The sequence below is a fragment of the Amphibalanus amphitrite genome, unplaced genomic scaffold (assembly GCF_019059575.1).
Source record: "Amphibalanus amphitrite isolate SeventyFive unplaced genomic scaffold, NRLGWU_Aamphi_draft 000680F_arrow, whole genome shotgun sequence".
In the NCBI taxonomy this organism is placed as follows: Eukaryota; Metazoa; Arthropoda; class Thecostraca; order Balanomorpha; family Balanidae; genus Amphibalanus; species Amphibalanus amphitrite.
The window spans coordinates 264,270-278,032 of NW_024882174.1; the positions used below are offsets into that span (position 1 = coordinate 264,270).

General features: G+C 50.4%; 2 protein-coding genes across 2 annotated transcripts in view; both read left to right on the forward strand.

Annotated features, from left to right (window-relative positions):
- Positions 1 to 1,641: 1,641 nt before the first annotated feature.
- LOC122364507 (radial spoke head 1 homolog) lies at positions 1,642 to 2,106 on the forward strand. Its single transcript, XM_043334931.1, has one exon. The coding sequence runs from the start codon at positions 1,642 to 1,644 to the stop codon at positions 2,104 to 2,106; it is 465 nt and encodes a 154-aa protein (XP_043190866.1).
- A 794-nt stretch (positions 2,107 to 2,900) lies between these two features.
- LOC122364519 (26S proteasome non-ATPase regulatory subunit 5-like) overlaps positions 2,901 to 13,763 on the forward strand; it is a 38,492-nt gene continuing 27,629 nt past the window's right edge. Inside the window, exons 1-7 of the mRNA XM_043334959.1 lie at positions 2,901 to 3,093; positions 3,361 to 3,505; positions 3,867 to 3,951; positions 4,484 to 4,644; positions 4,942 to 5,092; positions 7,763 to 7,864; positions 11,801 to 11,989. Coding sequence (XP_043190894.1) covers positions 2,912 to 3,093; positions 3,361 to 3,505; positions 3,867 to 3,951; positions 4,484 to 4,644; positions 4,942 to 5,092; positions 7,763 to 7,864; positions 11,801 to 11,989 — 1,015 coding nt within the window. The 5' untranslated portion in view covers positions 2,901 to 2,911. The remainder of the gene's footprint in view (positions 3,094 to 3,360; positions 3,506 to 3,866; positions 3,952 to 4,483; positions 4,645 to 4,941; positions 5,093 to 7,762; positions 7,865 to 11,800; positions 11,990 to 13,763) is intronic.

The following is a 13,763-nucleotide window of genomic DNA, read 5'->3' on the forward strand; positions in this document are numbered from 1 at the left end:
AAGTTCCCCATCCCCTTGGGGTCTTTCAAATCACCTAAATGCATGGAATGGAGACCTGGGAAATTTAACTCAAATAAACGCTTACTTTATAGTTTACTTCTAGTTACCATACCGGCAAACCAATGTCACCACTCAGGTTTGCAGGCTACGGTACATTTTTGCGAAGTGAGCATACTACCGTGGCATAGATAACATGAATCATGATTCGTGTTATCTATGGCCGTGGCTATGCAATAATTGATAAAACTAAGAAATAAATTATATCATCAGATGCTACAATTAATTCTTTCTTCTTCAAATTTTAACATCAACCGATATTAGCCGGGGGCGTCCCTGATAGCACTACTAAACATTTCATCAGATGCGATTCATTCACGCACTATAAGAATGAAACGATCGAAATATTATCCGAATGCGAGCGGGTTTTATTGTAAAATATACATATATATGACTCATATGAGACTTGGCGTTATCCGGAATGAGCTAAGGCAAGGAAAAGACGGAGCCAAATGTCTGAGCTAGCCTTTTCGGAGTGGAGCTAACACTTATTCCGCCTGGTTGAGAGGCGGGTAGGAGTTTGTCACTTATTCGGCTGGTGAGTGGTGGGTATGGCTAAAACACAGGGCAGGGCAAAAGGGTTATTACCTGGTGTCGACAGTCGGGTCTGATCAGCCAGCAGTTCCGGTTGAAGAAGGGTTTGGGCAGAGGGTGGTGGTGGTTCCCAGTTGAGAAGAGAGATTAGGGTGGATGGGAACGATTGCCTGGCCTGTATATACCGATGGAGCGGGGCAGAGAACGGTGGTGACCTGGTCGGTCACGAGGGTGGGACCTACCTGGTAGCCTACCTGGTAGGCCGGTGGGGTGGGGCAGTGGGCGGTTACCTGTCGGTCGGCGGGTCTGGACTGGTAGGCCGGTGGGGTGGGGCTGAGAGGGCGGCGGTTACCTGGTTGGCCGGCGGGTCTGGTCGCGGCGGCCTGCGCTGGCGGGCTCCGCGGCTCCTCTGCCGTCGCCCGCCGTCAGCCCTTCAATCACCGTCTACCTTCGGACGGCCGGCCTTGTGCTGACAAACAGTCGACCACCGTCGGCCAGCACTCAGCGCACAAACAATTGGAGGTGGCCGCGACGCTCTGACGTCGTATGCGAACAAGGTGGGCTAATGGCGCTAGGCGCCTGGCCGACCGTGCTGCCCGGTCCCTATATTTACATGCATGTTCTGAGCCCTTTCCTGTAATCCTGATAGACAGCTGCCTGTCGTTCAGTATTAGTAGGCATTTTCCGCATTAAATGAATCTGTCCCTGTTGATCTTTGCCAAGAGACAAAGCTGTCCGTTTAAAGAAACGTAAATGGTAACTGCCTACCAGATAAAGCACGTGATACGAGTAGCATTTGTCACGTATCTGTAATGTGCGGTGCTGAGTTTTGCATGCCGATAATGCTGATCAAAACCCTGGCCCTAAAACTACTGTGATTCAATCGGCCTTGATTCAATCTGATGAGATCGGCTGTTTTAGAACCCTGAGCGAAGTTGGACCGGTTGCAAAGTTATGCTATTTTTACCGATCTAACTCAGTTAAATTCTGCCATTTGTTGTGGCGCGAGATAATTTCGAAAACAATTTTAGCAGTCGTTACGACCCCAAAATGACGTCGACAGAAGTGACTCCGGATGCAAACGTGATCGAGCAGCGACCGGGAGAGAAAACCGGTGAGGCCGAGTTCCATTTTCCCAACGGGGACTCCTACTCTGGCGGCTACAAGATCTGGCCAGAGGAGAAAATCAAGAGCTACGGGATCATGCGGCACGGCGAGGGCACGTACACGACCCAGGACGGCGGCCGGTACAGCGGCGACTGGATGGAGGACTGTCTGGAGGGCCAGGTCACCATCCAGTACCCGGACGGCAGCTCGTTCGAAGGCACACTGCAGGACGGCCACTACTCCGGGCCGGGCCGCTACCGGTTCCCGGACGGATCCTACTTCGAGGGCAGCTTCGTCGGCAGCCAGGTGACCGGCCAGGGCATCTGGGTAGATGCTGAAGGCCAGCAGTGGCGCGGTGAATTCGCCCCCGACAAGGCACTCAGTCTCCGATTCAAGCACAATCTCTAAGAGCGGCGGCGTCTCGAAGAAAAGGCCAGTTTCCTTGGCCTAGTTGTGACTGATGTTTAGGTCAGGTGTTTTCATAGCCTCGTTATGGGTATTTATGGTCACCGTGGTTATGGGGTGTTCGCTTTCATATTCGTGCTCACTTTCTTAACCTGTTCCATGGGCTGGGAGCGTGCCGTCTGGTGTGTATAAATGCTCATTATTCTCACTACAGTGGTAGAAGGTAGTTTTGGCTTTTTGAACCAAATGATGCTCACATGCTTACGTGCCCAGCGGGCAGCGCCCACTCGGACTACTCCACAAGACGCCATTCTGCTTGAACTAACGTGATAGGTCATAATTCCCGCGTCTGTGGCTGATTGCGTAACTGTAAATAAGATAAAAGTTCAGTCATTTTGTACGAAAAAATGAATTTTGTATATCTTGTTGGATCGATTTTTGTTGAACTACTTTTGAACTCTCTTTACTACCTTCTTTGTTTTTCACCTGAAACATGCAATACCGCTTAATTTTATTTAGCTGTCGCTTTTCTCAAGATGAAATATTTTTATACTTGAAAGGCGACAGTAACAGCGCAAGTGAGACAAAAGCGAATGTCAACAAAACAAAGCGCGAGTCATCTCAGCTCGCGCGCGGACGCATGGTTGGATACCAAAGCAATACGAATCATAATTTACTCGAGTTTACTGCGGATTGTCTGTGTCTCCACAGTCTCAAAATTAAACTAGCCGGCACGAACAAAGCTATAGCTCCTCAAGAAACTGGTGGCCATTCTTGACTCTTGAGGTGGAATTTATTTGAAATTGAAATGGCGGTGTCCGTGAGCGATCTCGCTGCCTTACTACAAAACATTTCCATTTCTTCTGAACCTAAGTCCGGTCTAGATGAGCTGAAAAATGTTCTTTCGACCCTTCGCATTGATCACATTCAGAATGCAGGAGGTGAACTTGACCTGAGGATACTTTTTGACTGCCTTAACAGCTCGAGCAAGTAAGTCCAACTTACTTGAACTTTACCCTGCTACCTTGATCCTGGTTTTTAGGGACCAGGGTCACTTCTATGCAGCTTAGAAATAAAAATATTGATATTTTTAGGTCTGTTTGTTTTGTAATATAATTAATTTGTATACATTAAGCATTAAACGTTATGTATCTATCACTGAAATATTGTCATTGAGATGCCGCATGCTTTGTTTTGCACTGATTCAGGCTGCACCTCTTGTCAAGATAGTTATGGTCCTGTTAACATATTTCACAGGGAGCAAGTGGAGACATCTTCAGATGTTCTGGGAAGACTTTTGGCTGCACTTCCAGCAACAGTCAACATCCAGAGATACCCAACTGAGCTGGACCGGGCTCTGAATCATCCAACTGAGGCCGTAAAGTTGCTGGTGCTCAAACAGGTAGATAATTTTTTTGCTCAGTTCTGAGCTTTCAGTAGAGCCATAATGATGATAATTCAGAGAAATTGGTGATTTGTTTTGGGTTCTTCAAAGTGAATACTTTTCATTGAAACTGTTTAAATAAATCATTATAATTATTAGCTACCTATGTGTTTGTTTTCTATGTTTTCTTATTTACAAACATTGGATGAAAATTGCATTGATTTTTTTATTATATCTCCACAAGAAATTTAGGTATTGCTGGAGGTATGCTAGGATTAGTTAAAAGTGAATTGAACATTGGGTATAGCTTAAAACCACTGTGTCATTTTGTCCTTTGTCAATACAGGTAACTGAAAGTTAGTTTTGTTCTCTATTTCAGGCAGAAAGATGCATCACAGATGAAAATGCTCTGAAGATTCTGAAGCAGCACTCAGGCTTTCTAAAGAACATCATTAGTTGCATTGGTAAGTTGTGTGCTTGTGATAAGTTTTATGGATTCTATTGATTGAGATTTAGGTCCTTGGATTCTTGCTGCTGCTGTAGGCTGATCAGTGATCAATGCATTGTTGAATATAAATACTAGCATGGAAATGAATTATTTATGAACTATGAAATAAAAGCTGATTTTGGGGAGAGAAGGAGTAGAAAAGATCATAACATTTTTGAATGTCACATATTCATGGTTCTGCAGGCTATTATGAATGATGTGCTGGTCTATTCTGGTTTTGCCTCTATCTATGCATAAGGAGTAATAAAATACTCACTGAATCCTGACCATTGAAGGTTTGACAGTTTGTTTAGCTCCTCTCAACAGCTTTCATACATAATGCATGTTTTTATTATCAAATTTAGCCTGGAAGCTACTGAAAGTGACTGCCCGAGTGAAAGTGACAGTGAGTTATGACTGTGAAACTATTGTCCACCACAATGCCTTCATCAGCCTCGCCCATTGTGCTGGAGCTGCTGAGGCGCTACTCTCTGCCTGTGTCTGCTTAGGGTGCGCCGAGTCGGCGCCGGCGGCGGCGGCCGTGCGCGTGGTGACGTCACTCGCCCGTCACGGCCACCAGGAGGCGCTGCTGGTGCTGAGTCCGCCGCTGCTGGACCAGCTGCGACAGACGATGGCCACCAGTGACGTGGTCCGCTACCGAGGATATGAGGTGGGTGGATGGTAGATGGAACGACCACTTCAGCTCAGCTGCCGTCAGTGTCGTGTCGGCGACCGGCGGGCTCGGGATGATACTGATAGGCAGACCAGACATAATTTTAAAAGCTGATCTGATATTCATGTAATGTCTACTTCATTTGTAATCAGAGTGCCTATTAGTTTTGTGTGAAAACTTAATTTTAGCACCCAGCTCTCGAAGTACCATGTTTGAAAGAGAATGAGGCGGCGGCTGACCTGCCGCGCCTAGGAGGCTTTTATTGGAAGCTTTAGTTTGTTTTCTTCCCGACAGGTGGCGGTGAGCGTGGCCTGCTCTTCTCGGGAGGGGATGAAGCTGGTGACGGACGTGGGCCTCCTGCCGGCTCTGGTCCAGGAGGCGTTCGGTCAGGACATCCTGGTGCAGCTGAACGCTCTGGAGCTGCTCACCACCCTCAGTCAGAGTGGTGAGTTATTGACGTCCCACCATCACCCTCAGTTTTTATTTTCATAAACTCACCTGCGACCCGAGTCAGAACGGTCAGTGGTGACGCACCTTTCCAATCCCCCATCCACCGCTCACAGTAAGTTCGATTGGTAACGTCCCAGGAATCACCTATCGCGTCCCAATCACCTTCAGTCACTTTGTTCAGTGGTGACAACTCCCCCTCCCCACCTTACAGCTTTCAGTCAGCGCGATCAGTCGCTGCCCGTCTCCCCACCTTCAATGGAGACTGAGCTGGTCAGTTCATTTGTCTTTGGATGCATATGGAATGAATGACTTTTCATTTTTTTTCCTTTCAGCTACCGTCTTTTGCGAGAACGAATGCTATTTGCTGAATTTAGTGGCACATGCTAGGCAGTATTTCGAAAACATGCGGATACATTTGTCGCTATTCGCGGCTTCAGAGCGATACCCAAAGCTCGGCTTAGTTAGGCTTGGCTGGAGTGGCCGTTAGCCGCACCACTCGGCGATCTCGCGTCTGGCCTCCGTGACCATCCGGCTACAGTGCTTTGGATCAATGATCAAAAACACACCGACCTCAAACGACCACCAGCATGCGACTCTTATGGTAGCATCCAAACCATAGCAGCGACCGTCACGCGCTTTCACACTCAGCACGCACCGGCACTCACTCACACACCGGCACTCGGAGTGGCGAGATCTGCTGCACTCTGTATCCCTGCCGACATGAACGTTAGAATAATGCAGACCAAGCAATGGAGACGTGCAAATATTTGTGTACTGAGGGACGGAGACGAAGATATTGGTTCTTCGTGTCGCTCTAATACGGGGCAATGTCTAGTTGATGAATGGTTATTTATCATCAGAAGTTACCGATTTTCGTGCAATGGAATGGTCACCGACTCTATCCGAGCAGGCATTCGCTTATGTCTTACATGTTTTTAGAGTTGGTACTTGGTAGTGATGTCGCAAATAGCGAGAGATAGGTAATTAGCTATGCCACCCCTTGGTTTGGTTTTAAGGACGCCTCTACGACGAAGGCCATTTGGCGCTATGCCATCCCGTTGCCGGACCTATTCACGCGACTATCACCCGTCAATATATCTCATCACCCATATGTCCGTATCGACGCGTCCGTAACCAGCGACTGCAGTACACACTCCCCGTCCATTCCCATCCCGGACACGTCTGCTATATCACGCCAGCACGCTCGTCGCACGCACGGCCGGCCGGACGCGTCTCCATCCGGGCCGCAGTGCTATGCCCGGTCGTTGTCTCGCTCCGGCGCACATCCGACCGCGCCGGGCGCTGCATGGCAATCGGCGGCGCATTCTGTCCCGTGGCTTGAGTTGCACCCAGTCCCGATTTCTGCTGGTTCGTCATACCATTGACACCACAAGTTTGCAATAAAAAATTGTCATCGGCATTCCGATCAGCGTGGCTTGAAACTGTGTCGTAGATCAAATGTCAATCCATTGAGTTTATATACAAATATAAAAGTGTTGATTTCAGAGAACAGATAGGCCGTTTTTGCACTAAGACGGCCACTGCATTGTGTCAGTTTGGCAGTTTGAGTGCAGTGCTGACTGCTGTGTACAGACCATAGCGATCGGGGTTTCAAGCTTTCTTCCCGATAGCGAGAACTATTATCGGTGAGATATAAGTATAAAAGTTATTCGTGTTAGGGTAACGTCACACACAACTTTTGCTCTCAATTTCTCAGCCACGGGAAAGATAGGGCGGGTTTACTTCAACAATAAACGACTAGTAGCCGAAAAAAAACTACCCTGGATGATAGATGTCTTTCATCAGATTCTGCCAGTATTCTGGACTTTGATGTTCAAAGGTCGAAGACGTGTACCAGTTTTTACCTCGGGTGGTAATTTGATTGGCGCTCCGTGTCTGTGGCCTTTGTGGTCCGTCCGACCTCTGACGGCAGGGCGTGGTGTTTTGTGCCGGGGGATGGAGGGCGGGGGGGGGGGGGGCGGACTGGGGGTGATGGACGCCCGTTTCACCGACATGTCGACGCCCGTTTCACCGACATGTCGACGCCCGTTTCACCGACATGTCGACGCCGACAGGGCGCACAAAGGCCGGCGCTGAATGGCCGGCAATCAGCGACACACGGTGGTCGGGTGGCGACCGCTAACGTGCCCATTGTGGCCTCCCGCACTGAAGCCTGTTCGGGTCTCGTGGTATACGCATTTGAGCCAGTAGTGTTCACTGTTCAGGCCACATGGTCTTTGCTTCGGAATTTGTTCCTACATAGTCTCATGGTCTCATGCATTGGTATTTTGGGTATTTTGGTCTGTTCACGTGGGTCACATGGTCCTTGCACTGTATTATTTTTGTCGCATGTCATGTTTTTTTTTTTCTATTTCGTCGATCTTTATTTTCTCATTTATGACAGGTGCTGCTAACCTTATCAGGTGGGGAGCCGCGCGGTGGCGAACGACAACCTTCATTAGTTCAAATTTGAACTTATCACGTCTTGTTGGCCAAATGCCACCGGACCACCGACCGTCCCCGCCGTCCGTTCGTGACTCGGCCTCGCTCGATTTGGCACACGTGTCCCATCGGACATGATTCCGTGTCCCTCGGGGACATGGTGTCCGGTCACGGATTCTGACCGCGCGCTGTCTGACGCCCTTATCTCTCTGTGCGCCTGCAGACCACGGGTTCGACCACCTCGAGTCGGAGGGCGTCACCCAGCGGCTGGAGAAGCTGGTCACGGCGCCGGACGAACACCCACTTCACGACTATATCCTACCAGGTGGGTCTCGAATGAAGGTCGTGATACCGCACACGGCATTGAACGGCACAATACATGGCACATGTAACACGGCACTGAACGACACATGGTGCTTCATGACACGGCATAGCACGATACGATGTAACACGACATAGTAGGACACGGCACAATACAACACATCATAATGCAACACATCACAACATCTACAATAGGACGTAACGCAACACGCATCATACGGACTTAAAACGGTGCGCCCGAGCCCTCCGTCGCACGGGCACTGCCGGCTTTATAGCATCAATATGCTGTCAGCAGCACAGGCTGTTGATATGCCGCTAGGTCCTCCCACTAACAATATATGACTGCTCTGGTAATGCTGGAAAGCGGTAAATACATGTCGCAGTATGTCAGGACTGCCTGCCTCTGCGGCTGAGGAGCTCAGTGTTTCAAGTTTTCTTTCTCCGGATTAACTTTACGCCTTCCTGCCTGGGCGCTCTCTAGCTACTCTCTAATTCACTCAGTCTGGCTTAAATCCATCCCATTTACCCTGGACGCGGCTGGGCTGCCTGCCTCCGACTCTTCGCGTCTGAATCGACCGGGCCCCGGCTAAAGTCAGCCGCACACACACAGACACACAGACAGACAGACACACAGACGGGCAGACGGCCGGATGGGAGGGGGGGGGGGGGGGGTCCGAGCGGCCGGCAGTAGCTGCCGTGTGACTCCGGACAGACATTGGACGCGGCACAGCACAGACAGACAGACAGACAGACAGACAGACAGACAGACAGACAGACAGACAGACAGACAGACAGACAGACAGACAGACAGACAGACAGACAGACAGACAGACAGACAGACAGACAGACAGACAGACAGACAGACAGACAGACAGACAGACAGACAGACAGACAGACAGACAGACAGACAGACAGACAGACAGACAGACAGACAGACAGACAGACAGACGTCATCGATCCCATACTGCGAGCATACCGGCTAGGATAGTGTCTTCGTGTGGCACGCCGCCTCGCCTGCCGCCCTTACCCGCATGCCGCCGTCATATCACTGCAGTCTGGGTGACGCCATCAGCTCATCAAGCGCTGGCATGTACTAATGATGCCGCGGTGGGCGCGCTGCAGTGTTTTGGCCGCGCCCGGGCTCATTATTTAAGGGTGCGTTAACTTCGGAGGTGGCTCCGCTCAGCGTTGGTGTCCGAGCACTACTACTCCGATTCTCAGCCAGTAGATGTCACCAGGGTAGAGCGCTTTTTTCCCACGTTAATGACCTTCTCCCCCTCCTCATTTCACGGCCCTTATGATAACGACGTTTGGTTACTGCGCCGGCGCGGCGGGCGGCGCCGACTGAGGGAGATCATGGTGTGTAAACACCGCGCGGAAGGAACACGTCTCTCGACAGGCCTTCCCGGCGCCGTCCTTAGCCTGGTGTAGGTAGGTACGTCCTACCCAGTTAGAACGAAATTGATTATTTGATATGGATACATGTTATCGAATATTGAGTCTGCCGCAGCTCTAGTCACAAGAATGCGTCTGATATCCTCACATGATTGACCTGACGGCATTGTTTTAGTGAAATGCAGTGCTAGATTCACATTGCTACACATACTACCAGTAAAACGCCTTATAGGACGACAAACGGAGCGATCGAGAGGGTGGGCCTTGCACGTGGGAAATTGTGAGGGGGTACCTCCAACTTTGCCTCCAACTGACCGGTGCACGGTACCCTTCTACCGTAATACCGTGCACGTACCCTACTACCGTACCCTATTACCGTACCGGTAACCGGTCTCTAGCAATGTGCCATATTTGAGCGCAATCGACCCAGCCGTTCTCAAGATCTAGAAGCGGCACCCTGCACGTGTGCACGTGCAAAATGGGTCCCAACTGACTTTTGCACGGCACCCTACTAACGGATCCCTTACCGCTAACCAAATCTGAGCGCAATCGGTCAGGCCGTTCTCGAGATCTGGAATCGACCCCTGCACGTGCGCACGTGCAGCAGCACCCCACATGAACTGTGGGACATGAAAATGCATTGCCTAGTGAGTGCCTACTGCCTACCTACATGCAAAGTTTCAGCGCAATCTGCCCAGTAACTACCGATATATTGCAATTGTTACAAAAATGACTCCTCTGCGTTTTGCACGTGGCACGTGCATAGGGGGTCACCCACATGCATCGAAAGAAGTCAAATACTTGGTAGAAGGAATCAAGGTACCCTACAAAAATTACCGCAAGTAAATCGGCCCAGCGGTTGCCGAGTTTTTTTTAGCCTTTCAAAAGCGTTACAGCCCGGGCCGGGTCGGGCCGGGCCGCTCTTACTGAGATTTATCCGTTATATTATAAAGACTTGCTTGCTTCGCTCGCTCCGTAACAACAACGGGAAGTTCAGCATCTATTTTCTCATTTGAAGCTAAGCCCCATGCGCACAATCTTATTTTAATGGAGCAGACTATGATCTGGAAGATTCGTATTCCATTTCTCATCTATTTCTCATTTGAAAGCATGTCGTTTGAAGCTAAGCCCCATGCGTATAACTTTATTATATATATGCGTATAACATCCGTATTTTCCTCCGACAACCCCGAGTTCGCTTCTGTTCCGGCAGAGTTTCACGGCCACCGGTACACGCGGGAACCCCAGACCGTAAATCACCGTGTGTTGACAGGCCCTCCCCGCCGGTCGGCGCGACTAGCGGGTTTTATTACATGGGGGAACGGCAGGGACCGAGGCGGAGACCCATACGACATCTAGCGGCACTCCCTTGAACCAACAAAACCGTCAAAAAGTGGATATGAATCGGGCTTAATTCCAGTCACAGTTCAGATATTTCTGAAAAGTAAACTTCATTTTCGTGTGAAGAAATGTTCTGTGCACATTTCTATGTAGCCGATTTTTTATTTTATGCCTCACACAAAAAATGAAAGATGAGCAAAGTTTTACTTTCATTTTTTGCAACATTGCAAAAAGAAAATGGAAAATCGGAGTACATAGAATTGTTGTCCACTTTGAGGAGATGCGGGTGCCATTCATTTTTTGCGCCTAGTTTGAATGACATTTAATGAATTTCGGCTCAAACTTTTCAGTTTTTCCACCTTTATCGTGCAATATCAACGTGAATATTGCACGGAATCAAACAACTTGTCCAAAGTAGGCTTTGTATACCCATGGAGCAGGTACATGCCAAATTTGAGGCTAATATCTCTATCGGTTTTCAAGATATTGCGGTTTTTCACCTCCCATTGACTTAACACTAACATCGCACCCTTAACCATTGGCCGTTCCGCGCTCCATTGTGCCGGCTCGTCGCGTGCCGGTGGCGCCGCGGCAATCTCGACCTTTGACCCGAGCGCTGTCACACCGTCAGAGTCATCAGCCGCCATCAGTCGCCATCAGTCGCCAGAAGACATCATTAGCTACCATCACCGATCAGTCACAGTCTGTTACCATCGGTCAGAGTCACGTCAGTCGAACCATCAGTCACAATTTACCACAATCAGCCACCATCTGCAGACATCCCTCTAAATGCCATCAGTCTAGCTACCATCAGTCAAACCGCCAATCTACTACCATCACTCGCATTCTACTACTATCATCAACAGTCTGCTATTATCAGTCAGTCTTCTGCGTCAGTTATAAGCTAGCTTTATCAGGTGCAGTTGGCTACCATCATTGGTCGTTAGTTTAGTTGTTTCATTTCCAGTAACTGCTGGCTGGATTCCCGAGATAAATCGCAGCTAACTGGCGTCATGGTCGGCTCCTGGAAATAAAAATATTATCGCCGACAATTATCCTCCTTCCATGAGAATAGCAGGATCTTGAGCCACTACCAAGCACCAAGCAGCATCAGAACATAAAGATGGATGAGAGATTTAGATGTCTTATTTTTCATTCATGCGCCTGCGCCTGCGCTGCCACTGACTGAGGGCTCTTTCGGCAGGTGTGATGAAGTTTTTCGGCCAGGTGGGCCACGACCGGCCGCAGCACGTGCTGAGTCGATATCCGGGCTTCGCGCGCGCCGCGCTGGCTATGGTCGGCCACCAGGAGCTGAGCCGGTGCCTGGCCGCGCTCGACACCGTCGCCTGCCTGGGCATGACGGCCGCTGGAAAACGGGCACTCAGCACACTGGGTAAGTCAGAGAGGCGCTCAGCACATTGGGTGAGCCACAGGGGCGCCCAGCTCGTTAGGATGTCAGTCGCTCGGGCGTCCATCACACTGGATGAGTCAGTCCAACGGGTCTCGACATGGGCACTGCGGAGTTACTTTTGGTCGGTCTCTCTCTCTCTCTCTCTCTCTCTCTCTCTCTCTCTCTCTCTCTCTCTCTCTCTCTCTCTCTCTCTCTCTCTCTCTCTCTCTTTCTCTCTCCCTCTTTCTCTCTCCCTCTTTCTCTTTCTCTCCCACTCCCTCTTCTCTCGATAGTAAGCCTCTCTGGCTGAAAGTGCTTAGCTCTCATGCCTCATTCTGGCGTTCACGCTTCTTGAGCACTTGGTTTAGAGTGCCGACTAAGAATAGTTATGAGTTATGAGGGCACTCCATTGCCGAGCAGTTTGGCAGGTTATTCGAGGCGCGAGCGATCGTCTGCGGATTATGGCCAGTGGCTGCTGCTGCGTGCGCCTTGTGGTGTACGACCGCAGCTCCAGCTGTGACAGCTCAAGCTAGCTCTGCCGCGAGAGGCTGGGCTCAACACCCACAAGTTACACCAGATTAGAGCGCGGGCGACAGGGCCGTTATTTGGCCCGCCACTGGGCACCTGTTATTGGCGGTGACCGCCTCGCTAAGCGCTGGTTTACGCGGCAGGCCCGCGGCCGACCCAATCTCGAGCACGCAGCCCGGCCGGCCGGCCAAAACAACAAACAGCCTCGCACGCAAACGGACGGCGGCGGCCGGCGGGGGCGGGGCGCGGGTGCCGCGGATCGGGAGGACCAACCCTCAGTCCTGGTCCTTTCTGGGTCGGTCTGGTCCTGCTGTTGGTCCCAGTCCGGTCCCCGGTCTTCTCGGTCGCTGTACCGGTACCTGTACCCTGCTATCTCCTACCCACCGCTGCGCCCGTACCGGAGGCTGCGGTACCAGGAAGTGACCCTACCCGGACGGGTCACGGCGCATCTCTGTCGGAATGCGGGTTGGAGGAGGACTCTGCACGACTCTGCGTCCTCGCCTCGGGCGGACGGGGTTGATGACCGCTCGGCAGGAAGAGATGGGGTAAACAGCGGCGACTGACCCGGTTGCGGGGTCGTACAGCCGGGCTTGTCGCCCGGAAGGGATAACTCCGCGGGGTCATTCATCTGGGGTTGTGGTTGAACGAAATGCGAGGATGACAAATTACAAGTATTGGGCGTTCGGCATTTTAAAGAAACACGTGCCTTTTTTATATAAATAAGTGTCTTTTAGAGAAGAACATTAAATTTGGAAGGGATATGTTGCAATTGTCTGGGTACTCCCCGGCGCTCATTGAAACACTGGACTGAGTGGATCGGGCCAGGGGTTATTGCGGTCACTTGAGTCGACAAATTGTCGGATCACCCGAGATGGCTGCAGTCGAGGCGCACTATTGTCGAGAGCTGCGGGAACCATCCATCTGACGACCGAGCATCCTGGCAAGATGGACGAACTATCGACGCAAGTAAAAACTCGTAAACCCTATCACTCTCCGAGAGAAGCGAAAAGAATGACTTGAAATTAATGGTCCTTGAAGAGGATTTATAGACGCGTATGGAGAACAACTTTTTTGGGGTGCGTCCTGCGTAGTGCGTAACGCCATTGAAGAGATGAATCGAACCATGTCTCTCCTTTGCTTCTTTTTATCCAGCTCACTGAACTCCAGTGACAAAAGTTAAACATGCTGGTTGTTCCTTTGTGATTTTTATAATAGAGTTCACCGTTGGCCCTTTAGTGTGTACCGGGCT

Bases quoted from the DNA above. Each gene is read 5' to 3' on its own strand.
- LOC122364507 (XM_043334931.1), top strand. From the start codon at position 1,642: ATGACGTCGACAGAAGTGACTCCGGATGCAAACGTGATCGAGCAGCGA.